Here is a 27,988-nt window from a genome sequence, read left to right as displayed (position 1 = left end):
GCTCAAGGATTGAGATAAGGACGAGAAAATCATGCAATAATTAGTGTAACGGGCAAACCAGACTCAGCATAAGAAGACAGATAGTAAGATTTATTGCTCATTACTAGCAAGCTAGAGAAGTGAGAAACAAAGGAAAGAAACCAAAAGCACCTTCCCCCCCATCCACCCTCTTCCACCTCCTCCCCCCGAGCGGCGCAGGGGAACGGGGGAATGGGGGTTATGGTCAGTCTACAGCACTTCTTCTCTGCCGCTCCTTCTCGGTCACTCTCGTCCCCTGTGCTGTGGGGTCCCACCCACGGGATGCAGTCCTTGACGAACTGATCCGGCGTGGGCTTCCCACAGGCAGCAGCTCTTCCAGAACTGCTCCAGATATGGGTCCGTACCACGGGGTCCATCCCTCAGGAGAAAACTGCTCCAACCTGGCTCCCCTACGGGCAGCAGCTCCTGCCAGATCACCTGCTCCTGCGTGGTCTCCTCTCCACGGGCTACAGGTCCGGCCCGGAATCTGCTCCGGCAGGGGTCTTCCACAGGCGGCAGCCTCCGTCGGTGCAGGGCCACCTGCTCCACCGTGGTCTCCTCCACGGGCTGCAGCGTGAAACCCTGCTCCACCGTGGTACTCCATGGGCTGCAGGGGGACATCCTGCTTCACCATGGTCCTCACCACAGGCCGCAGGGGACTTCTGCTCCGGCGCCTGGAGCACCTCTCCCCCTCCTTCTACACTGACCTTGGCACCTGCAAGGCTGTTTCTCACTCCCTTGACTCTCCCGGCTGCTGTGTGGCGCAGCGTTTTTTTCCCTGTCTTAAATATGCTCTCACAGAGGCGCAAAACAACATCGCTTATTGGCTCAGATCTGGAAAACAACGGGGCCCTTCCCAAACATGGGGCGGCTTCTAGATCTTTCTCACAGAAACCACCCCTATGGCCCCCTGCTACCAAACCTTGCCACGTAAACCCACTACAGCTGGGGAAGACAGTTTGGGCTATTCCTGCCTCAGGAGAAGGCAAACCCATTCGTGGGATTGCTTTTGCTCAGGGACCTGGATGCACTTGGTGGGTAATGCAAAAGAACGGAGAAGTCTGGTGTGTACCTCAAGGGTTTTTTCTTACTGGGTGAGAATAGCCCATGAGTTGAATTGTATCATGTTAATTATTATCTAATACTGTATGTCATCACTAGCATGATTGCTAAATACCCTAGATGAAAATGGTGATTAATTAGAATGTTAATCTAATCCCAGTGGGTGGGCCGGGCTGCTCGGTATTAGGCTGGGCATCGGTCAGCAGGTGGTGAGCAATTGTATTGTGCATCACTTTTTTCGTACACATTATTGTGAGGAATGTTTTAGCAATTCATGTCAATAGAGAGCTTGAAGGGAAATGTATTTGTAGGTTTTTCCTTGAAGTCTCTGATATCTTGGAGGGGTTTCAGAATAACTGCTAACTATTATGACTATTGCATGGGACACTATACAAGTCTCTGATATCTGGCCAGGAGATTAAGGAGACAGGGAGAGCTGAAGAACAACTAAAAGACAAAGCTTGCAGGGGACGCTGCACAAGTCTCTGACATACAGCCAAGTTGGACAAAGGAGAAGGACAAGAAAAAAAAACTGGGAGGAAGACTATGAGCCTTCAGCACGAGAGACCCCCAGAGACCCCCAGAAGGACCACCAGAGACTGATACACATGCTCCAGTAGGAGGGTTTGGATTCCGGAAACTAATTATAATAACTCTGTTTTTTCTAGAAGTAGTAATGAATATGTATTAGCCTAGGAGCATAAAAATCAGCTGCTTGATGTAACTGGTGTGCATCTTGGTGGAGCAGAGACTCCCGGCGCACCCAGCGCTGTTTGCTTACCTCTATTCCTTTAATAAATTGTAAACTTTGATTATAATCCTATTTTGGGACTTAGCCATTTATAACATTAGTAGTAGTAGTACTATTATCATCGATATTATTATTATTGTTATTATTATTTTCCTGTCTTAATAAACTGTCTTTATCTCAACTCCCAGGCTTCACTTTCCTGTTTCTCTCCCCCATCCCAGAGAGGGAGGGAGGAAGGTGAGCGAACAGCTGTGTGGTGTTTATTTGCCAGCCGGGTTAAACCACAACATTGTCTCAACAAGGCTTGCAACACAGTTCCCTGTTGTCTGTGAGTCCTCCCTGCCACTAGCATTGTTCCCTTAACACCTTTCTCAGACATCCTTTGATCCCTCTGCCCTGAGGGCTCACGTCCTGTTCTGAGGTCTCTGCCTCAGCCCTGGAGCTACTAACATTTCTACAGCCTCTTCTTGCTCAACTTCAACTTTGAACTTCTCTGTCCAATACTACATGCCCTACAACACCTTTTTATCTTTCTCCTGCCTGTCCTTTCCTAATGCCAGCACCAAAGGGGGCCAAATCGATTCCACACTTTTTTGCAACTAAGGATGCTGCCTCACTGCAAAGAACAAATCAGCATACAACATTTCATTCAATTTTTCTTCCCTCCTTAAAAACAACATTGATTTTAGCAGTGTATTATAACCCAAAGTACCATTCATAGGACATTTTTCCATCATCCAATTTATACAGCGGCCACCACTGATTACAATATTTAATCAAATTTTCTCTTGTTGCAACCCCACCCAGGGGTCCAGCAATCTGTTTCCAATGTTTCAAGATACACCCCAAAGGTGACTTTTTCAGGATGCTTCCCTTAGATGATCCCACACCCACATTAAATAGAAGTAGCAAGACAAATGTATATGTAATCCAAGCAAACCAAAACAAATCCCTAGTACCAATACCCAAATTCCAATAACCAAACCAAAACTCAGAGATCAAATTAGGACAGCTGTAAGAAAGTGTATTTGTAAAGGGATGTTACACTGTTTAGGATGAAGAAATGTGGTATTGAGATATGCTTGCAGTGATAAGAAAGCTTACCAGACTCCTTAGTGCAATTAGGCAAAATTCACTGTCAAGTCAAGTTGTTATAAGTTAGACCACACAATTTTCTGGTCTATTGAAATTATTTTATTAATCAAGTAAGCAGACACAAGCAAAATAGCGCTGGGCGGCTGGGGAGTCTCCGCTCCACCACGGCACGCAACTTCCCCTTTCCAGTGTCGCTGTTTTATAGCATTCAAGTTCTGGCTTGTCAAGACTTGACTTGTCGACTTGTCGAGACCTGTCGACTTGTCGACTTGTCGAGACTTGTTCTGAGGCTGCGCAGTCTGTTGTTGGGGGTCGTTATTCTTCCTCTGGTGATCATGCGTTGTGCTTGTGTTCAGGTGGGGGCAAAATAGGATGTCTTGCGGTGGGTGGGTGGTATCTTACAAAATCTTTGTTTTAACAAGGATGTTTACCCAACCCCCCTTCCCCATTTGTCCCCATGTTACAATGCCTTGAGTTGTGAAACCTTATCTCCTCAGTAGATTCTTTAAATTCTCAAGGACAATGAACAAACCACTACTAATTTATCACAAAGTCAGATAAGGGGAGAAATATTACCACCTCACAGAGGGAAAAAGTCACTAGAAACTTGAAAAATAACAGGATGGCAACTGAAAGCCATGTATTATCTGTGAAGCGTCAGACAGGTTGTGAACCTGGACTACCCAGTCAATGGGGAAACAGGGGAGGGTCCCAATCGTCGAGACAGAGAGTATATGAACTGTGCTATGTAACTAGTAGGTGAGCTCCTGCTTGTGGGACACTCACCATTGCAATTGCAAATAAAAATGCTACTTCACTGAGATCCTTGCCTGAGCCTATGCTTTTGGCCACAGAGTGTTTTCCACAAGTTGGAGGCTCGTCTGGGATCCAAGCACATTCTGGGGAACCCTGTTACCGCCACAGCAGGAAGGCATGCCCCGCGGATTTCAGCGGTCCTGTGCCTTGGTGACAATGGTTCTGCAGAGAGCTGACAAAGGAACCGAGACTTGTTAAGAAGGCAGGATTGGTGAAGAATTAGGAAAAAAAAAAAGAAAAAAAAAAAGAGGCACTTCGGTTTCAAGAATTAACCCAGTAACTGTGCACAGACCAAGGTAAGAAATATTAAGTATTGCCTTGGGGGGGTCAGGTGAGACTCCTCTGTGACATGTGATTGAGACATACTTTTGTACGAAATGAGTGTGGAGTCCTGATCCATGGTTCCATAGCTCCGTGAGGGGCATGGCTGGAGAGGAACGAAGTGGGACATGAGAAAGACAAAGGAAGAGTGTCAGGAAATTTGGTGTACTGTATGCCTTGCATGGTGAAGTGCTTGGCAATATACCAGGGAATCTGGTAAACCCATAAGTGTGCGGTACCCCCTTAGATGGTAAAGTGCTTGACAGTACACCCCCATTTTCAAGAACTGGAATGTTAGTGGGTGTTATCCTGTAGGAGGTAAATTTCTGTAGCAGCATTCTGACAAGGGCTAGGAAAAATGGGAAATATGGGTTTTAGGGGACAGGGTGATAACGGCGGGGGAGTGCCTACCAACAGTCCTTTAGGAAGGATACTAAGAAACTGGAAAAATAATCCCAAAATTAGAGGAAATTATAAAAAGAAAATGGTTAAATACTGTGTATTAATCTGGACAAAAGAACAAAATAAGGAAAAAGCAGTATTTTGGCCAAAATATGGGTCTGATGAAAAATCAGGCTTTAAATTTCTATGTAAAAAATAAGATTCCTTTTTTTGGAGAAGGAGCCAAGTTATGCTCCCTATAATTCTAATATTGCGCAATTCTGGCAAGAATTAGAACAAGGTAGAGATATTCATAATTTCGCCTTCCCTAATACTAACAATACTAACAATACTAACACTCCTGTGTATCCTCTTAGGTGAATGACCCCTCCCCCCCCCTCCCCCATCAACTGAGAGGTTAGGAGTTTTAAGAAGGAGATTAAGTCTTTAATTGAGGACCCCATCAGGCTAGCTGAAAAATTAGACCAGTTCCTAGGGACTAACTTAAACTCTTGGGGGAAACAATGTCTAAGTACGTTGTTTACAGGGCGTCCTGGTTTCAGTTAGGATAGAGTTAATTTTCCTCCTAGTAGCTGGTAGGGTGCTGTGTTTTGGATTAGGATGAGAAGAGTGCTGATAACATGCTGATGTTTCAATTGTTGCAGAACAGTGTTTACAGTAAGCCAAGGACTTTTCAGCTTCTCGCTCTGTCCTGCCAGTGGGCAGTTTGGGGGTGCAGCAGGAGCTGGGAGGGGGACAGACCCAGGACAACTGACCCAAAGTGGCCAAAGGGGTATTCCATACCATCTGACATCATGCTAAACAATATATAGGGGTGGTTAGCTGGGCTGGGGGGGCCGGCTGCTCGGGGATAGGCTGGGCATCGGTCAGCGGGTGGTAAGCAATTGCATTGTGAATCACTTCTTTTGTATACATTATTATTAGTAGTACTATTATCATTATTATTATTTTCCTGCCTTAATAAACAGTAATTATCTCAAACCACAAGTTTCATTTTCTAGTTTCTCTCCCCCATCCCAGAGAGGGAGAGGGGAGGGTGAGCGAACAACACAGGGGAAGAAAGGGGAATGATCAGGAGGAGAGCTGCTATACAAGAATGGGAAAGAGCTCATCCTCCAGGACCAGGGGTAATACTGGCAAGGGCAGAAATACCCACTTGCCGACCCTGGCTAGAATAATAATAATGTGCAACACAGAAATCATATGAGAGACTTGGGGTCAGAATGAGAAAGTACTCGGGGATGAATCCCAAGGACCCGGTGGCCCAAGGGCTCTTGAAAGTTCATTTTGTGATTAAAGCCTGGCCAGATACAGAGAAAAAAGCAAAACTAATGGTATGCACAGCTCACTGGGTAGTGAGGCAGAGGGCTGGAGAAAGAGGAAGAAAATATTCAGGGGGAGTCAGGCCCAGGATGGAAAGGAGAGGAAGAGAGACGAAGGAATGGCAGGCAAAGAAAGCTACCAGTGTTGCAGCCCGAATCCTAACGGGGACAGGCTTTGAGGATATGTTTTAAGTATGGTCAGGCCGGTCACTTCAAATAGGAGTATCCAGTATGGAAGAAGGAGGAGAGATTGCTGTTATAAATTCAGAGTAGAGGAGTCGGGGCTTCTCAGAAAGCTAGTTCCCTGATAAATGAAAAAGTGTACCTCAATGGGGATCACTCTACAATCATCATTGTGGGCAAAATAGACTTAGCATAGGAAGATTAATAAAATTTATTACCTATTGTTGATGGGCTGGAGGGGTGAGAAACAGAGAAACAAGCTGGGGGCACCTTCCGCCCCGATCACCTGCTCCAGTGTGGGCTCCTCTCCATGGGCTGTAGGATGGAGTTCTGTTCTGCCGTGGTACATCATGGGCTGCAGGGTGTCAGCCTGCTCCACCATGGGCCACACAGACTTCGGCTCCGGCACCTGGAGCACCTCCTCCCCCTCCTTCTGGACTGACCTTGGTGTCTGCAGGGATGTTTCTCACTTTCAGCTGCTGTTTTGTAGCAGGTTTCTGGTATTTTCGTTTTCTTGGATGTGCTCTCACAGAGGCACAGACTGTGTTGCTCGTAGCTTGGCTCTGGGCAGTATTGGGCCCCTTTGGAGCCATCTGAAACTGGCCCTTATCTGCCACTGCATCCACTGCTGGATTCTTCTCACAGGGGCTACCACTGCAGCCCCCCCAATACCAGAACCCTGCATGTAAACCCAATACAATGGAGCAGCTAGGTCATTGCTGGCCTGTAAAGTATCAGGGCATAAATTAACTAATGAAACCCTAAATGTGATGGGGGTAGAAGGGACTGGGATAAAAGTACCACTTTGGGGGGACACCAAGCTGAGACTAGGGGATAAAATGATCACTGGGCAATTATTGTATGTACCCAAGGCAGGGACTAACTTGTTGGGAAATGATTTGATAATGAAATTGGGCATTCAAATAGTAAATTGTTACACTGGAATAACAGTGTTATTAATGGAGTGCTCTCAGACCCTGGGAGCAAAGATATATTTGCCTTTGAGTGGAAAGACCCTGAAATGGGGTGGAAGCAACAATACAAATGGACAGATTTACCTCGGGGGTTTACAGGGCCACCAAATTTATTTGGGCAATATCTAGTACAAATTGTGGAGCAATTCCTACCTCCAGAGGAGATGTTACTGTTACAGTATGTGGATGATCTTTTACTGTCAGGACAAGAGAAAACAGTTGTGAAGGAAGCTACTAACAAGCTATTCAAATTTCTGGGAAAGCAGGGCTTGGGAGTATTGAAAAATTAGAAAATGTACAAAGAGAAGTCAGGTATTTAGGGCATCTAATGTCTGAGGGAAACTGAAGAATAAATCCAGAGAGGATTCAGGGAATTGTTGGGCTACCCCTACCAAAAATTAAGAAAGTTTTAAGAGGAAGAGGTTTTTAAGGAATTAGGAGCCATGAAGTCTGAGGGAAAATGGATACTCCCTGATGGGAGAGAAATGCTGAATAAAACACCAATGAGGTAAATATTAACTGTTTTACATCAAGAGAGTCATTGGGAGGTGCAAGCAACGTGTGATGTTGTGCTAAGAAAGCATGTCTGTGTAGGAATATACACTTTAGGGAAGCACATATGCAGAGGATGTACCATATGTCAAAAGGTAAATAAAAAGGTCTTCTGTAACCCATCTAGAGGGGGATGGGAGCCAGGGATTCAACCATTTCGAAGTATACAAGTAGGCTTTACTGAGTTACCTAAAGTAGGGGGACTTAAGTACTTGTTGGTCCTAATTGACCATCTGACTGGATGGGTGTACGCTTTCCCCTCAGTATCTCCCACTGCAAACACGGTGGCTAAGGTATCACTGGAGCAAATAGTCCCTAGATATTGGCTAGTTGAAAAAAATGATTCAGATCAAGGAAGTCATTTCACTTCACAAGTACTGCAAGGGTTAATGCAGGCCTTAGAGATTGAGGGAGATTTACATACCCCCTGGCACCCCTCCTCTTCTGGGAAGGTGGAGCCAATGAAACAGACATTAAAGCAGCAATTAAATTAGTGTTAGAAACCTGACTTCCCTGAGTAAAATGCTTACCCTTAGCACTCCTCTGGGTTCGAAGAGCACCAAGAAAGTGCAGAGTAATTTCACCATGGAAGGGACCTCAAGAGATCATCAGGTCCAACCCCCCTGCCAAAGCAGGTTCCTTAGAGCAGGCTGCCCAGGTAGGCGTCCAGACGGATCTTGAATATCTCCAGAGAAGGAGACTCCACAACCTCCCTGGGCAGCCTGTTCCAGTGCTCCGTCACCCTCACTGTGAAGAAGTTCTTTTGCACATTGGTGTGGAACTTCCTGTGCTCTATCTTGTAACCATTACTCCTTGTCCTGTCTCCACAAAAGAGGTTGGCCAAATCCCTCTGCCTCCCACACCTCGGGTATTTATACACATTGATGAGTACCCCTGATAGCTGAGACACTGGTTTGTACAGGTGGGGAGGAAAATAATCTCTGAGGCTGAGCCTCCCCCCACCCCCACCTCCCATTGGGATGCCTTTGGGTGAGATTTGAACACTTGGTTATACTGTGTGTCTCCACAGAAACTTAGAAATCTCTATAGAGCATTTACAGAAGTCAGTTATTAGCAGGAATATGGTAGAGACAATTAGGTCGGTCACAGAGAGGTGTGAAACATGTTGTAGGAATAATACAAAAACACAGAATAAACCCTGATGTGCCTCCTTGGCCACTCCATTATCCAAGAAAGACAATTTATTACATAAGGAGTAATCAGACTGATGGTGCATTCCTAGGACACAGCTCATGTAACTGGACTCTTCAGTAAGGATTTGGCCCATGTCCAGTGAATAACAGAAGAAGCAGCAATCCCAGAAACCACCATTTATTGTATTAGCTTAAGCACCAGTGGAATTGGATAAATCAATGTGGGTGTGTAGTGACGTCTGAGGAATACTGGTCCTCAATGAATCTTACCAATATCGCCAATAGTAATGAAGCAGGCAATTGCTCATCTGAAGATGGGCCTGGAGATGCAGCAATCCCTGGTACAATCATCGTACCCAGACATTTCATCCCTTGGGCTCTGGGAACATGACTTATTTTTACATACCAGATAAAAATAACCCAGGTGATTTATTCCCTAGGGGAGCTGTCATGTTGAAAGGACACTACTGGATATGTTGGAACCAAGCTTATAGAGCGCTTCCTATTAATTGGACGGGTACTTGTTATGTTGGACTTATCAGACTGCTATTCTTTCTAACAGAACTTGAAGGTAAAGGAATGGGAATCCAATTATATGACGACCTTAAAAGAGAAAAGAGGTCAATAGATACATCCCTAGCTTCCAGAAGTAACCAGAAATGGGGTAAAAATGAGTGGCCTCTAGAGAGAATTATCCAACATTATGGGCCAGCCACTTGGAACCTGAATGAGGTGGTTGTAGGAGCTTGGGAGCCAATATACAACCTAAATCGCATCATAGGGTTGCAGGTAGTATTTGAAATCGTTACCAATCAAACTGCCAAGGCTCTTGACTTGCACACTGATCAAGCCACCCAGATGTGAGCTGCAATGATACAATATCACGTGGTTGTCAATTACTTACTAGCAGGAAGAAGTGTCCGTGGAAAGCTGAATGATTCAAGTTACTGTCTTAAAATTGATAATAATGGGAAATTGAATTACAGAATCACAGAAACACAGGTTTGAAGAGACCTCCAGGATCACCTAGTACAGCCTCTGACACTAAGAAGTCCTCCACTAAACCATATCACTAAGCTCTACATCTAAACATCTTTTAAAGACCTCCAGGGATGATGACTCAACCACTTCCCTGGGCAGCCCATTCCAATGCCTAACAACCCCTTTGGTAAAGAAGTTTCAGGACTGCCTCCCAAGGGACTCTGCCAACCAGTGTCCTGAACAGCTCAAAGTCTGCCCTCCGGAAGTCCAAGACAGCAGTTTTACTGATCCCCCTCCTAACTTCACCAAGAATAAAGAACTCTACCATTTTGTGGTCACTCTGCCCAAGACAGCTCCCGATCACCACATCTGCCACCAGTCCTTCTCTGTGAACAGAAGGTCTAGCGAGGCACCTCCCCTGGTAGGCTCACTAACCAGCTGCATCAGGAAGCTATCTTCCACGCTCTCCAGGAGCCTCCTAGACTGCTTCCTCTAAGTTGTACTGTATTTCCAGCAGATATCTTGTAGTTCCAACAATCTGGGAAGCTGAAGTCCCCCAAGTTGCTAAAGAAATTACAAGGGGAATTAGAAAACTAGCTCATGTACCCGTACAAACTTAAAGGGCTTAAATCTTGAATGGAACATCTGGTCTTGGCTCCCAGGACCAGCATGGGTAAAACAAATAAAATTTTATTTGTTGCTCAGATTCATCTTATTAACAATGATAACTTAATCATAAAAGAGCAATTTGAAAGGCAATTTGAAAAACAGTAAGTGAAGATCTAAACTCTATGAAGAAACTAACTATTAATGGGCAAACAGAAAAGATTCTGCTACTAACCCGGGATCTACCAGATGAAACTGAATTTGTAATAAGTTAATGTTGTGAACAGGTGGTCTGCCTCTGTCTTTAAGGCAGCTATGCCAAAAGCCCACTGGAACCCTTTTGGGTCCTTGAAATATCCTCTCCTGAGACAGTCTATGTCAAGGATACACAGAGCATCCGGGCCAGTCACAATACAGTGCTTTTGCCACTCATTCCCAGTCAGACTCACTTCAGCCTCCAATACAGTCAACTGCTGAGATCCCCCTGTCACTCCATAAATACAGATGGGCTCTGGCCCTTTATAGCCTGAAGGCGTTATAGTACATTGTGCACTGGTGTCTACTAAAGCCTTATACTTCTGTGCATCTGATGTGCCAGGCCATCGAATCCACACAGTCCAATAAACTCGATTGTCCCTTTCTTCCCCCTGCCTGGAGGCAGGGCCCCTCTAGTCCTGGTCAGAATCTTCTTTGTTTCTGTGTTTAAAGGACTGCCTGCTGGAAGCAGCAAACTTTTCAGAGAATCCCATTTTTCCTGATTGTTTTCTTTTGCAACTCACGTACCCGTGCCTCTAGGGTTGAAATAGATTTTCCATCCCATTTTCTCATGTCCTCTCCATGGTCACGTAGGTAAAACCACAGGGTGGCACAGGGTGTGTACCCATCATATCGTCTTCCTTGCGCGGCTGGACGCTTACTCCTGATAGCTGAGACACTGGTTTGTACAGGTGGGGAGGAAAATAAACTCTCTTCAAGTTGGTGGAACTTTTCAGACAATTTCTCCAAAGTACTCTCTTTTAGTTGGTGAACACTGGTTTGTTCAGGTGGGGAGGAAGATAGATTCTCTTTAAGTTGGTGGAACTCTTCAGAAAGTTTCTCCACAGCCGAGATGCAGGCCTGTAGGGAAGAGGAGAGACTTTCTTCGTACTGCCGGAGTTGTTTAGCCACTTCATCCACTGTGGGTTCCTCATCCTCTTTCCAGGCCATTATTGCCAATGAGCTGGCATACGATGATGGTGCACTCCGTACAAACTTCCGCCACATGGGTCGTGTACACCTGACTTCATCTGGATCTCTGGATGTTTGTCCATTGTCTGGGTCCTCATAAACCACCTCTTGTATGGCTAATTCCCTCAGGTACTGGATTCCCTTCTCCACAGTGGTCCACTTGCCTGGTAGACATACAAGTTCTTCGTTGAAGGGATACCTTTCCCTCACAGCTGAGAGGAGACGCCTCCAGAGGCTGTGAGATCGTGCTCCATCTCCAATTGCTTTGTCAATGCCTGCATCTCTAGCAAGGGATCCCAGCCGCCTGGCTTCCCTGCCCTCTAATTCCACACAATTGGCTCTGGTGTCCCAGCATCGGAGCAACCAGGTGACAAGCTGCTCACCTATGCAGTGACCAAAATCTTTTCACACATCTCGTAGCTCATGCTGGTATAGGTTTCGGGTAGTTACTGTTGATTTTTCGGCATCCTCATCTTCCTCCTCCTGAATCCCCGATGGCCCAGCATCGTCGTCTCTATACCTAGATTTGGCAGAAGACTCTCTGCGTTCTAAACGACCTGAATCTCTATACCATTTTTTCACCTTGTCTGCAGGGGCAACTTGCACTGCTACAGCTCGTTTCTCTGACCCAGCCACAGGAGCTGGAGCGGCTGCAGGAGCAGGAGCTGGAACGGCTGCAGGGTCTGTCACTAGGTTGATAGTAGCATCAATTGCAGCTCGATAGGCATGGGCTAGATCCCAGCACGTTACAGTGATTTGTGTCACTTTGGAACTGCCAGAGTCATGACACCCTTTTTTCAAGCATTCTACTGTTTTTTTAGGATTTTGCAGTTGTTCAGGGGTGAATTTCCAAAACACTGGAGGTGCCCACTGCTCTAGAAACCTGCCCATATCCTCCCACACTCCCTGCCACTCAACCTTAAACAAAACCTAAAGTGCATTTGGGAGACATAACAACAAGAACATGCTGGTCTGAGTATCCCAAGGATATTAAATATCTTGGAGAACAATTGTAACAAGCTCGGAGGATAAGAGGGTGGTGAAGGAGAAAGGGAGAGTGAACGAGTAAGAAAAAATATCTTCCCCTTTCCCCTCCACAGATTGGCTCCCTGATGAAAAAAGCAATAGGTATAATTGCTAATAGTTTCCGAGATACGGTTTCCAAAGTATAGAGTCAACAATGTTACTGAGTACAAATACCAAGTTAGAGTCATGACCAGAAATTTCATTGTCTCATAAGCCACCGTTACAACGCACAGTACCATAACGATCTTAAACCAGGGCCCAGATAGAATAAACAGCATGACAGAGAGCACATACGGAAAGTAACGTGCTATAATACTCAATTTGGAAAACAGGCGCAGCAGACTTGAGATTAAAGCAATCAGCATTATGACTAGCAACTATTAAGCAGGTCTAATACTTATACCAATTTTAGTTTAACACGCTCTGGTCAGATCTGTCGTTATCTCAACCCTTCGTGCCCCACATTGGGATTCAAAAAGGACTGTTGCGTTTTAACCCTGCTGGCAGCTAAACACCACACAGCCGTTCACTCACCCTCCCCCCTCCCTCTCTGGGATGGAGGAGAGAAACGGGAAAGTGAAGCCTGTGAGTTGAGATAAAGACAGTTTGTTAAGACAGGAAAATAATAATAACAATAATAATAATAATAATGATGATGATAATAGTAACACTAATAATAATGCGTACAAAACAAGTGATGCACAGTGCAATTGCTCACCACCCGATGACCAATGCCCAGCCTAACCCCGAGCAGTCCGTCCCCCCCACCCCTGCTAGCCACCTCTATATATTGTTTAGCATGACGTCAGATGGGATGGAATACCACTTTGGCTAGTTTGGGTCACCTGTCCTGGGTCTGTCCCTGCCCATCTCTTGCTGCACCCCCAGACTGCCCGTTGGCTGGACAGAGCGAGAAGCTGAAAAGTCCTAAGCTTGGTGTAAGCACTGCTCTGCAACAATTAAAACATCAGCATGTTATCAGTATTCCTCTCATCCCAAGCCAAAACACAGCATTCCACCTGCTACTAGGAAGAAAACCAACTTTGCCCTAACTGAAACCAGGACAATGAATAAAATGCAAAAACAAGATAGTAGAAAGTAAAGAGGAGGGAATTCTAAGGAGGAGAGTTTTTGTGTTTTTGCAAAGAGATATTACACTGTTTAGGATGAAGGAATGTGGTATTGAGATATGCTTGCAGTGATAAGAAAGCTTACCAGACTCCTTAGTGCAATTAGGCGAAAATCACTGTCAAGTCAAGTCAGATAAAGGGAGAAATATTACCACCTCACAGAGGGAAAAAGTCACTAGAAACTTGAAAAATAACAGGATGGCAACTGAAAGCCATGTATTATCTGTGAAGCGTCAGACAGGTTGTGAACCTGGACTACCCAGTCAATGGGGAAACAGGGGAGGGTCCCAATCGTCGAGACAGAGAGTATATGAACTGTGCTATGTAACTAGTAGGTGAGTTCCTGCTTGTGGGACACTCACCATTGCAATCGCAAATAAAAATGCTACTTCACTGAGATCCTCGCCTGAGCCTATCACCGAATTTCTAGGTTGGAAGAGACCTCCAAGATCACCTAGTCCAACCTCTGACCTAACACTAACAAGTCCTCCACTAAACCATATTGCTAAGCTCTACATCTAAACGTCTTTTAAAGACCTCCAGGGATGGTGACTCAACCACTTCCCTGGGCAGCCTGTTCCAATGCTTAACAACCCTTTCAGTAAAGAAGTTCTTCCTAATATCCAACCTAAACCTCCCTGGTGCAACTTTAGCCCATTCCCCCTCGTCCTGTCACCAGGTACGTGGGAGAATAGACCAATCCCCCACCTCGCTACAGCCTCCTTTAAGGTATCTATAGAGAGCACAATAAGGTCACCCCTGAGCCTCCTCTTCTCCAGGCTGAACAAGCCCAGCTCCCTCAGCCGCTCCTCGTAGGACTTGTTCTCCAGACCCCTCACCAGCTTTGTTGCCCTTCTCTAGACTCGAGCACCTTCATGTCCTTCTTGTAGTGAGGGGCCCAAAACTGAACACAGTACTCGAGGTGCGGCCTCACCAGAGCCGAGTACGGGGGGACAATCACTTCCCTAGTCCTGTTGGCCACACTGTTTCTTATGTTATTGGCCACAGAGTGTTTTCCATGACAGCCAAGTTGGGGACTTCTAACTCCAGTCTGGGTATTAAACCCAACCCTGCATAGATTTTGCTGCATCTTACATGCAGGTAGCCAAGTCTTCCAAAAGAAAACTTGCCTTTGTACTTACAAAACAGTTGTCTTTGCTCAGGGGATCGAGGTACTCTCTGAGAATCTCTTGGTGCCAGCTGAGGTTCCACAATCCCAGGAACTATCAAGGTTCAAGTCCTAAGTCCCACCTGGGTTGACAAAACTGTTACCATAAGAGTCAGTCAAATAAACTCTCTAAGAGTCAATTTGGAGTTTTAGAAAGCAGGCATTCTTTAATTGCGGCGCTGGATGCACAGGGGATCACTCCACCTAGTGTGCATACTGAATCGTTCAAGCTACAGGGGTTATACACAATCAAAATATATGTATTCATTGCATTTCCAATAAATAATTAGCATATTCACACTATTTCCCAAAACTCATTAAAATATCTAAATATCCCTGACATACATGCATTTGTTTCTACTGGCAGTCATTGTCAATAGTCAACTTAGACACGCATACTACAGTTGTCAATAGTCAACTTAGGCATGCATACTACACTACATCACTTACACATCCAAGGACACATGCATACCATGAGTTCCTCACTTAACCTTTTCAAACACATCCTCAAAGCCTGGGTTATCACTTACACATACAAAATTTCTAAACTTCCTTTTAACTAAATATAGTAAAGGTTTGTCCTATACATTCATAAAACATTCCAAATTTGGTTCTATTATTCTATCAGGGAGCGAAACCTATGTCCCTCTGACTCAGTATCACAAGTGCACAGATTATTATTTTTTATTTGCAGCAAGTATCTAATAGCCATAACACCAATGACATTTAGTATGCATCTCTTAGTGCCTTCAATTACTTATCTGGAATCCCTGAAATTACTTCTTTAACTTCCAGTCACTCTGCTTTGGCTTTGCTACTTGAGGCAAATGAAAGAGGAAGACATTGGGAACACAATTAGTTACTAAGGACTGTTCGCAGCTCTTGTAGCAAATAGCATTACTTCCCTATTTTTAATCTGAGCACATATCTATACAATGAATATATAGACACGTTGATTTAATATAGGCACGATTGCTGGGGCCTGCCTTGTTAACTGTAATTGAATGTCTTAAAACCCCTTAACTTGTTGTTTGGTACCTACATTCATTCAACATCAGGTGCTAGAGTCCAAGAGGATACCTTTCAGTAGTCTACATAGTGCTCAGGCAGAAGACAGACTACGAATCCTAAGAAGGTTTTTGTTTAAAGTCTTTCTTGATATCTGTGGTACAATTGCCTGACATAACTAGTAAAATAAAACTAACATTCACATTTTAAAGAAAATGTACAGCATTAAAGACGCTTTCAGGGTAGGGCGTAGCTGCATTACCTGAGCGTTCCCTAGGCTCCCAACCTTAGATGCTATCCTACTGGGGGAACCTGGTGTGCTAGCACTAAGGAACAGTACAGAGTGTAGAGTGGAGCGGAGACACGATGGCTAGGCTCTGTGACCAGGTGGGGACTCTATTGTTCTTGGGCATACTGAGACTGATAAGCCGCACTTTTTGCTACCCTGAGCCAACAACCTGTCATGTTTTGACAAATGCTGTACCCTAGTGTACTTTTGCTCATTATAATATCATTATAATACCAGAACATACCTCCGTCCCAAAAGCTACCCGCCTCCAAGGTGCGACCACCCCTCACTGAGCATGCGCTCTGAATTTCTCAGAGCCTATTGCTTTAAACGGAGACGGGAGAACTTTTCACCAGTCATAACTAAGATTTGCTTGACTAGAGTCCCTCAAGCTCCACCTAAAAGATAGAAAATCATATAAATTGGCCTAAGAGAGAGAGGATGTCAGGGGAGATACCGTGCTGTGGGAATACACCACCCTGAGGACCTCCTGACTCCTGGGATCAGTCGACGGGCTGAGCCTCCCCGCCCCACTTGGGATGCCTTTGGGTGAGATTTCAACGCTTGGTTATACTGTGTGTCTCCGCAGAAACTTAGAAATCTCTATACAGTCTTTGTGCCTTTTAATGCGTTAATTTCCAGGCACCTGTGTCATCTGTGTATTTCATGCATGCTAGCTTGCTTTTGCAGACAGTAACTATTGCCATCAATCCAAAGAACCTATGTACCTGTTGCTGTAATAAATTGTGCATCGTTCCTAGCTGTGATAGTTCTCACTGAATGCGACTAGAGTAAGGGTGGTCACATGTTATTGGTGAATCCGTGACCGTGGTAATTTAGTGCTCTGAGTCCGACCGGACCCCTAACGGTTAGTGCGTTATTGGTGAATCTGACTGGACTCCTAACGGTTAATGCGTTATTGGTGAATCTGTGACTGTGATAGCTCAGTACCCTGAATCCGACCGGACCCATAACGGTTAATCGGCTACACCCCTTAGCACGACAATATCCTTGGTTAATAAGGAAAACAAAACATCCCCATCCAAAAGCAGCTAACTTCCACAATTTGAATAACAGCAGCAAAATTCCCAGATTTCAACCAACTCTGATAAAGCAATTACTGAATTGACTCTTACTGTGAGCTAAGAAATCCTTTCTTGGAAGAAGCATCATCAACTATCTTTCAAAGAACATATAATAAAAGATTTGGAAAACATCACTTAACCTTTTCCTCTCGAGGTCTTCATTTTTACAGATAAAGTAAATGGGTTGCTTCAATTGTTAAGAAAGAATTCCAGAAATAAGTAACAGACATGTATTCCTCCCCAGTTTAAGTTGTTTTGTTGAATAATAGTTTATTAAGGATTGAATTAATCTTTAGTTTTCTAATATTGTTGCACAATGCCTAGAATAGTTTGTGGTGGTTTTTTTGGTAGTTTCTGTCCCTACTGAAATATTTCCTCACTTCAAGAGTACTCCTTTATCGAAGTAAATTACTAAAGAGTGGACTGTGCAGATTAACTGTACCTAGAAGACATTAGACTTGTATTGAGAGGCCTTGTATTAGCAACTTCACATCAAGAACAAAGATTACAGGATTTTTATTTTTTATTTTTAAGCATCACATCAAAGAACACTTCAATGATTAGATTAAATTCTTAGGTTTGTGCCTTCCCTAGTAGTTATTATCTCTACTTTCATTTCTTTTTTCTTTAAATACATTGTGCAGAGCGAATAAGAGAGCACAAATTTCACGTTAATGAAGAAACTAAGCAACACTGTAAGCATCATTACCTTGTTTGAAGAACCAGGCAGATGAAAAATAGACTAGCAAGCTGAACTCCGCGTTTCTTGTGACCCTCTTACTTCCTAACAGAAAAGATTTAGGAAATAGAACAAACTACTTAAGGCATGGCAAGGACCAAATCTTCAAAAGTGTTTTCCATTTCAACATAGGCTTGAGTAAGCCTCAGCTGTGACACAGGAAGAACAGGAAACAGGAAATATCTGAGAACAACTTGGAACAGTAAAGAGAGATGGAAAACACAATTTGAAACAACAAAGGAATAGCTAGAAAAGGGTCAGCAGGAATAGAGGGAAATTCAAACTTGTAGGTTATGTTGTAACAGACACCGCTCCTCATCCTCTGCACCAGACTTTCCCAAAGAGCTGCATGTAACTAACAGAAAGAGACTGACTGCTTTGGCAGCTGAGTTCAGCGGGGGTAAAGGCAAGGCACTGCAGCTAGAGAAGCACTACTGAACAAAAAGAATCAGAGAGAATTGAAAAATTAATCCCACGAATGGACAGAGATGACAGATTTTGAATGGGTATACAGTTTAGATAGCTAGCAGACATTTCTAGACTAAACATCTATAATCTACAACTGCAGGGAGATGAATACTGATGTAAATAATTCTTTCCAGTTCTTTGTTTCCTAATTAAATGAATCTATACTTGATTAAGCCACCTGTGTAACAATTATCTTGCTGTGAAAGCTCTGGACCAGTTTTCCTTATCTAGTTTCTCATCATCTTGATGCTGTTTGTTTCCAATTAAGACAATTTAAATAAACCCTGAAATGAAAGGTATGCTGCCTTTTAAATATAACATTATGGTTACTGTGTATAACTATAAAGATCTCTCAGACTTATGATAGTAATATTCTTCAAGTCTTTTATTCTGCAGATCTCTATAATGATTTTGTCATAAATCTTCTCTCACCATTGGAGTATTATTATTTTTTAATTATGTAAGCAAATAGGGAAGAAACTTCAAAGCTCTAAGAAGATTAAGTTGTGCAACTTTCTTGAAAAAGTCTGTTGCTTATTTATTACAAGATTATGTTAATTATTTTGATTATGCTGTAAAGAAAACTACCGTACTTTAAAAGTTATTAGCATGATCAACTAAATTTTCTAAAACTGATGAAAATGTTTCCTGTGTCCTCCAGTTTAAACCTTTTCCTTACTACTATCCATCACGAGAATTCAAAGGTTTGGATGAACTTCTGTTTCATAGTAAGAAAAGAGAATGAAACATGACATTCTGTTAATTGTATGATTATTAAAAAGAAAACCTAAGTATAAAATTTCAGCATTCACATTTAATTATTCACACTCAACTGAAAAAGCAGCTTAGCAACTGGTATTAGACTAACCCTAAAGAAAACACATATATAGACTCAGGTGTTCTCCAAAACATATTTTTCATTTAACCTCCACTTGGGGCCTAAAGGCAGTAAGAACAGAGAAATACACTTGTGTCTTGGTTTCAGTTAGGACAGAATTAATTTTCTTCCTAGTAGCTGGTGGAATGCTGTGTTTTGGCTTAGGATGAGAAGAGTGCTGATAACACCCCGATGCTTTAATTGTTGCAGAGCAGTGCTTATACTAAGCCAAGGACATCTCAGCCTTTTGCTCTGTCCTGCCAACAGGCAGGCTGGGGGTGCAGTAAGAGCTGGGAGGGGACAGACCCAGGACAGGTGACCCAAACTAGCCAAAGGGGTATTCCATACCATCTGACGTCATGCTAAACAATATATAGGGGTGGCTAGCCGGGGGGAGGGGGCCGGACTGCTCGGGGTTAGGCTGGGCATCGGTCAGCGAGTGGTGAGCAATTGCATTGTGCATCACTTGTTTGTACATACTATTATTACTTACCTATTATCACCATTGTATTATTATTATTATTGTTATTATTATTTTCCTGTCTTATTAAACTGTCTTTATCTCAACTCACGGGCTTCACTTTCCATTTCTCTCCCCCGTCCCAGAGAGGGAGGGGGGAGGGTGAGCGAACGGCTGCGTAGTGTTTCGCTGCCGGCCGGGTTAAACCACGACAACTTGTTATTCATTTTTTAAATTATCATTAAAGCTAAATTACTGCATCTTCTTTTTAAGAGAAGTATTTAAATACATGGAAGTAGTCATGCACAGAAAGTCTCTGTGATAGAATGAAACAGTTAGCTGATTCCAAATGAACAATTTATTCATTTTACTCTCACTGAGGGTTCAACAGTTAATTTCACACTCAAAGTGAAGAGATTTGAGCAGTGTAAAACAAATTTTATTTCAGTTTAACATGACTCCATCAATTTCCTCAAAATTACTTTGAAGCATTAAATATCACTTCATGGTAGTCACAAAAGACAGAAATTAGCGTTAAGTCTTTATACTTACCTTTGTCAATATTTTAGAGTATAGCAGGCATCCCCCTTATAATTCAAAGCATAAGGAAGCAACTTCCAGAGTAGTCATATCCTGACACTATTAACTTGCATTTGATATAAAATTGAAAAGAGGTACGTGTTTTTCTTATTAAGGTTTTATTTTTTTAGTAAGAATTTTGCTATAGCATTCTTTTATTTTTATAAAATGCTATCATATTGAAAAAAATCTGAGTTTAATTTCAACAAGTTTCAAAACAGTTAAAAAGAGAACTCTTAAGAATTAGGAAATATATATAAAAAAAAAAATACTCCCTATTCACGTACTGTTGCAGAATATATATGGAAGAATAACTACACTGTTGCCTTGGGTTTTAAAAAGAGCCTTTACACTGTATGCTTAACGATCAGAACCTCAGACACACCACAGTTGGAATCTTGTTACTGACATAAATGATATAAAAATAGGAATATAATTTCAGAATTTGGTAAGAACAGCATTTCATTTTATTTATTTTACAATAACATTTTTTTATCTTCCTGGCTGAAGTATTTCAGTGGAAGCCCAAGAAGAAGAGTACTTTAAGTATTTACCCCCCCCCAAAAAAAAAAAAGTCTAAATTTTCAGAGGCCTCAACAAACAAGAGGGTAATCAGCATCCTCGTCCTTAAAAACAGACCTGTAAATTGTTTAATCACTTTTAAAATTTATTTCAGCCTTACAGTTTATATGATTTTTTCCTTAGTGTTCTCAACTTCTTTATGGGTTGGCAGCTCTGAAAAAGTACTATTAATTAGGGAAAAAAAATATAGGAAGATAATAGAAGAACAAAAAAGAGTTAATTATATGAAAAAGGATAACAATTCCACGTGTTCTGAATGCTCTTTAGTTCCTTGTCCTTATCATAGTTAGCATTTAGCTAGCAACACTAATACATATTCAGAGAAGAGCAATGAAGCTGCTGAAGGGACTAGAAAACAAGACACATGAGGAACAGCTGAGGGAACTGGGGCCTGTTAGTCTGGAGAAAAGGAGGTTGAGGGGTGATCTTGTTACTCTCTACAACTACCTGAGAGGAGGTTGCAGTGAGGTGGGTGTAGGTCTCTTTTCTCAGGTGAGAAATGACGGGACATGAGTAAACAGCTTTGTGTTATACCATGGGAGGTTTAAATTAGATATTATAAAGAATTTCTTCACTGAAAGGGCTGGGAAGCATTAGAACAGGCTGCCCAAGGAAGTGGTGGAGTCCCTATCCCTGGAGATATTTAAGAGAGGCATGCTTGTAGTGCTTTAAGACATGGTTTAGTGGTGGGTGGACCTGGTAGTGTTAGGTGATGGTTGGACTTGATGATCTTAAGGGTCCTCTCCAACCTAAATGATTCTATGATTCAGTATCAGCATGTTTCATTAAAATAATCTTATCTCTGAATAAGTAACAAAACTAAGAATTAAAAATAAAATACTGGTCCTGGAAGATGGTATCTATACTGGAGACATTCCTGGTCTGAATTAGGGGCTGGGGGGGCAAAACTGCTGCTACTCATTAGCAATGGCCGTACTGGCACAGGCATCTCAGCACCTACTGTCCTAACCCTCCCTCCTAATCAGGAAATCCTTAAGTAATTCCTAACACATTACCCAACATAGGCTCTGTATTGATTTTGTTGTGGTGTTTTGTTTTGTTTTTTTGCTTCGTTTTAAAAGAAATGTAATGTAAGCATACAGACCTAAATAGAAAGTGGAATTAACTTACTGACTTACTCATCTAGTCACCTAAACTTGAATATCTGACGTCACCGTTAAAAATTCAGCAGATGTCTTATAACCTTGCAAAATTGAAGTCTAAACATGATAATTTTAGGATTGATGTGTATTGGTAGATATCTAGACAGAACTACAGATAGTAAAACAGTACTTCATACGTTCAAAAAAAAAAAACAACAACACAAAAACAAACAAATACAATAAAGAAACAACCAAGTAGTTAACAGAACAAGCTCTGTAAGACCTAGCAATTTTCACTAGATTTACACACGTTACAGACTGATTTGCTTCCTCTTCTGGGGATGTTTTCCATTCATAACTTTGGTAACAATAGCACACAGTACCATAATTTTTTGTTTCTATTTCCAGACTAATAATCTCTTAATTTTAAACAGGATTTACATTTATAAAGACAAATTCAAATCACAAACACTAAAAGGCAGTACAGACTCCAGGGTATAAAACAGTGATCTAAAAAACCAAAAATTTCTCAGTGACCTACAGAAAGGAGGATTTATGACTTTAAGTATATACTTCAAACCATAAAAGCCATTATCATTTCTAGCATGCTATAATTTGTTGATTACACCAACTTACAGAGTAGCACAGAAGCATATCAGAAATAAGCACAAGTAGTTTGACTTTGTATTTCTGAAGTGAAAACTTAAGTGGCATGGAGTTCAATCATTACAAATAAGAAAAAAAATAATCAATCAAACAGAAATTTACTGCTACACATTTACAGGAAAAAAAAAAAACACAACCTAGTAGTACTTCGTTATACTCAGTATGTCATACAATGTAGGTATGTGTTGTGTGGTAACCCCGAACAGTCCAGCCCCCCCACCCCTGCTAGCCACCCCTATATATTGTTCAGCATGACTTCAGATGGGATGGAATACCCCTTTGGCCAGTTTGGGTCAGCTGTCCTGGGTCTGTCCCCTCCCAGCTCCTGCTGCACCCCCAGACTGCCTGCTGGCAGGACAGAGTGAGAAGCTGAAAAGTCCTTGGCTTGGTGCAAGCACTGCTCTGCAACAATTAAACCATCAGCATGTTATCAGCACTCTTCTCATCCTAATCCAAAGCATAGCACCCTACCAGCTACTAGGAGGAAAATTAACTCTGTCCTAACTGAAACCAGGACAGTATGCCATGGAACAAACAGGTGAAAGTTGTTTCAAAATACAGAGTTTGAAAGTGGCAATATACAAACTGCAGTACTTTAAACATATCTTCATGTATCTCAGTATTTTCTCTCAAGAATGGCTCAGCTAGTTGGTTCCACACTATACACTAAGAGAATACCTGAAACGGCCAACAAGCAAGAAAGAACTTTTTGTTTTTTAAATATATACTCTCAAGACATTCTTCAACTTAATTCCCAAAGGAAAAACACTCCATTATCAAATAATTAAACACCCCTACACAACTACTACTAAATCAATACTTCCTTCATCTAATTATTTTGGCTTTTAAGTATTTCTATTACCAACAAAAGCCTAAATCAACTTTTTAGATTTCTGGAGGAAGAAGCCCATATGTATATTTACTGCCTGTCACTGAAACGAAACATCAAGTCAACAATATCCAATATGCTAAAACACTAAATTTGCAGTTAATATGCATTCTATTTAACACAAATGAATTTCACTTAGACATTTTCAAGTCTAGTATGTCATAACAAAGTCTACTATTAATCAACAGTAAAGTGCTGAATTATATTAATTACCTCATTCTCACTCCCCTTTATGAAATTTTTATAGATTTCTTATCAAGTCAAAAGAGCCCTTTCTGTTGTAAAAACTAAGCTATTGTGCAAATATTATAAAAATAGGTAAGTTTAATTAGGAGCTATATGTACACACACAATAGAACTTCCGCTTTTTCTTTAAGTACGGCTGAAAAATAGTAGAGATGAAAAAATCCATGCAAGTATTTATAAAGGTATTTAAAATGAAGAAGAGACACTGCTATAGAATTTCTATTACTCTGCCATACAGCCACTTACTATGTTATAATTATACTAGATGATGTCTATATTTCTGGACTGATAAGCATCATACCACCAGCATGCTTTAGTTTCGTTTGTAGCTAAAGAAGATGATTTGCAAATTTAAACTATGACATACATTTGATCTATTTTTCATTAGTGTAGCATTAAGTTTGAGGTTCAACTCTGAACAAAAATTACATCTAGTCACATAACCAACACAAGCAAAACATTAGTGCAATGGGGAAGGTGTAAATTGTACATGATGAGTACTCTTCCCCTAACTGAATGATGTGAGAGAACGATTATCAGACTTAAAGTTCTAGTGGATTGCAACAAGAACAAGAGAGGTTTTTTTCCCAAATTTACTATGGATTTCCAGAGGATCAAGAGGAAAGCAGCCTCAGTTACAACTAGAATAAAAAAAAATAAATCACCTCTCCAAACTTGGGTTTATGTAGTTCCAACATTTGTCATGATATGAAGGCATCATTCTCAAAAAGAGAAACAAACAAACTGCAGAAGAAAATCAGCATTTAGGTTGAAGTTGGCCAACTGTTGCATAGAAATATTTTCCACACACAATAGTCATGTTTAAATCAGTGCATAGAGAAGATAAAAGCACTTATGGTAGTTGCAAATGTTAGCAAGTCTATACAGCTTGCACAGTTTAACAAGTCCATAGAAAAAGAATTGTGTAAGAATAGAAATGCTCAAGCAAAACCAAAAAGATGACCTTCCCATTGTATAAAATCCACACAACAATTATAGTAAAAAGACATCAGTGGAAAATATTCAACTCTGTCCCAAAAACACAACAGTCAAATAAGACCAGAATAGACAAGTCTTTGGCAGATAATTTAAGAGTCTAAATATAGCACTACGTTTCTAAATAATCCACAAGATATAATATATGGCATTCATTAAATATCAGTTAAACAGCTCTGCAGATGTGATGCCAACAGTGCTTTAGCCAATAAGAGCAAGGTTGGAACAAGTGAAATACTGGTATGTCACAACAGTGCTCAAGAAAAACATTGTCACTGAGTTATACTTCAACAACAGCACTCTGGCACACTACACTATCATCTATGGAGCAAAACAAATTTCTCTAGTTTTTCAGGGATGTGGCCTGCATAGCATATGTTATGATCCACTATAACACGAGCAGCAAGACACTGCAATGTAGTATGATTTATAGGCTGAATTAAGGTTTTTGCTATTTCCTTCTCATCCAACAAATCACTAGCAGTTTATGCAAGTTTGTGGCATCAAAGTGTGAACCTGACTTGATAAGAAAATTCATGATGCCTGGATTATTGTTCAGTGCAGCAATATGTAATGGACTGTTGTTATCAGAGTCTCTGACATTGATATCAGCACCACATTCTACCAGTATAGTAGTAACTTGTAGAGAGGGGAACTTACAAACTGGGTAGCGGCCCACGCACATAGTATTCTTATCAACAGCAAGGTGAAGTGGACTGAAGTTATTCTTCCCTCTAGGCTGAAGCTTAAGAAACTTATAAATAGTCCGTTTCTTAAAATGTTCCTGTTCTGAGCTGCAAGGTACTTTTTCCAACAAGCAAATTAAATGCAAAATTATAGAAAGGGCTTTGTTCAATTGTATTGGATCATGAGGGCACTGGATATGTTTCATAGCCCGCTCTACTTCAAGAACGCTTTTGCACAGTATACCCATGAGATCATCAAATGTAACTGTAGTGCCCAGCAGGCCTTTTGCCCTGTCCTGCAGCATGAAGGAGAAGAGTTCAGCAAATGATAGCAAACTACTGGCTGTCATAGGGCTCAGTGGATCTAGATTGTTCTGCTGCATCTCCAAAGCATATTTCCGTAAGTTAATGCATCGCTTAAAGTTTCCAGAGTCTGCATAGACAGCACCTCTATATCTAATATAGTAGGATGTATCTGGATGAGAAGGACCAAGAATGTGTTCTCTGATTAATAGTGCTTGCATTCTGATCTCATCAGGGTCTTCAATAAGATTTTCTAACTCTTCTGAACTGTTTACCTCTTTAGAATAAACATAGGCCATAATTAATGTTTGTGGCAAAGGTTTGCTCAGGATATTAGTCCTATCACTGTATCTCATTTCCATGGCTTGCTTCCAGTATTTCAAAGCGCCAAGCAGATCTCTCTTTTTGTCCACAAATGTTGCTCCTAGAAGTTCCAGAGCATTTATGCGTTCTGTCTTACTGGTCAGTTCATGCTGGGTCAAGAAGTCCATGATATTTGTGTGGCCTGTCACACTGGCTGACAGAAGGGGAGTCATTCCATAGCCATCTTTTTCCATCTTTGCACAATATTTGAGAAGCATTTTCATGATCTCTAAACTTCCAGATTCTGCACAGTCATGTAATGCAGTGTTCCCTAGAAAGAGAAGAAAAGAAATTACACAAATCAAAGTACAGTCCAAATCTCACCACACTAATAATAACAATAAAATAAATAAATAAATCCATTTTGACATCTACAGACTATGAAAGGATTAAATACCAAGTTAAAACATTCAAGACTCAATTAAAACATCAAGGCTACCAGGCAGTTATACAAATCAAAATGCTCGACGTCATTACCTGTAAGAATTAAACAGATTTTTAAGGACCCTTCTGTCTCATTATTCAAAATTTAAAACAGAATTCTCCACTACACTAACAAATCCATATCTACTTTCAGGTATAAAAACAGAAACCTGAACTTGCTATCTTAATTAGCTATGTTCTCCCTTCTTCCCTTTTTGAATTTCCTTCCTTCCTCTGTATCTCTAGCCATAAATAAAAAAGAGAGATCTGTATAAAAATTAAGGCTGTGCTAACTCAACATTGTTTTTTCTCACATGAACACTGTACCTCTTCCTCTCTCTTTCATCCAAACCTTTTGATTCAAGCCCTGGTGGTTTTACAGATGCACTCAGCTACTGTTGAGGTTTAACCCGGTCAGCAGCTAAACGCTACATAGCCGTTTGCTCACCCTCCCCCCTCCCTCTCTGGGATGGGGGAGAGAAACAGGAAAGTGAAGCCTGTGAGTTGAGATTAAGACAGTTTATTAAAACAGGAAAATAATAATAACAATAACAATAATAATAATAATGGGTACTACTACTAACAACGTGTATGAAACAAGTGATGCACAATGCAACTGCTCACCACCCGCTGACCGACGCCCAGCCTATTCCCAAGCAGCCAGCCCCCCACCCCTATATATTGTTCAGCATGACGTCAGATGGGATGGAATACCCCTTTGGCCAGTTTGGGTCAGCTGTCCTGGGTCTGTCCCCTCCCAGCTCCTGCTGCACCCCCAGACTGCCTGCTGGCAGGACAGAGTGAGAAGCTGAAAAGTCCTTGGCTTGGTGCAAGCACTGCTCTGCAACAATTAAACCATCAGCATGTTATCAGCACTCTTCTCATCCTAATCCAAAGCATAGCACCCTACCAGCTACTAGGAGGAAAATTAACTCTGTCCTAACTGAAACCAGGACAGTATGCCATGGAACAAACAGGTGAAAGTTGTTTCAAAATACAGAGTTTGAAAGTGGCAATATACAAACTGCAGTACTTTAAACATATCTTCATGTATCTCAGTATTTTCTCTCAAGAATGGCTCAGCTAGTTGGTTCCACACTATACACTAAGAGAATACCTGAAACGGCCAACAAGCAAGAAAGAACTTTTTGTTTTTTAAATATATACTCTCAAGACATTCTTCAACTTAATTCCCAAAGGAAAAACACTCCATTATCAAATAATTAAACACCCCTACACAACTACTACTAAATCAATACTTCCTTCATCTAATTATTTTGGCTTTTAAGTATTTCTATTACCAACAAAAGCCTAAATCAACTTTTTAGATTTCTGGAGGAAGAAGCCCATATGTATATTTACTGCCTGTCACTGAAACGAAACATCAAGTCAACAATATCCAATATGCTAAAACACTAAATTTGCAGTTAATATGCAT

General features: G+C 41.7%; 3 protein-coding genes across 3 annotated transcripts in view; 1 reads left to right on the top strand and 2 right to left on the bottom strand.

The window, feature by feature from the left end:
• LOC137847016 (uncharacterized) overlaps window positions 1–27,988 on the top strand; it is a 257,368-nt gene that overhangs the window by 74,472 nt on the left and 154,908 nt on the right. The gene's annotated exons all lie outside the window — the stretch shown is intronic.
• LOC137847037 (uncharacterized) overlaps window positions 1–27,988 on the bottom strand; it is a 222,527-nt gene that overhangs the window by 107,652 nt on the left and 86,887 nt on the right. The window lies entirely within an intron of this gene.
• Window positions 25,093–26,896, bottom strand: LOC137846931 (protein fem-1 homolog C-like). The gene is given in 3 exon segments (XM_068665036.1): window positions 25,093–25,262; window positions 25,265–26,398; window positions 26,878–26,896. Coding segments are annotated over 3 exon segments (1,323 nt in total).

The sequence above is a fragment of the Anas acuta genome, chromosome W (assembly GCF_963932015.1).
Source record: "Anas acuta chromosome W, bAnaAcu1.1, whole genome shotgun sequence".
Taxonomy (NCBI): Eukaryota; Metazoa; Chordata; class Aves; order Anseriformes; family Anatidae; genus Anas; species Anas acuta.
Note: the sequence above shows the minus strand (reverse complement) of the source record. Positions and strands in the feature narration are given on the sequence as shown.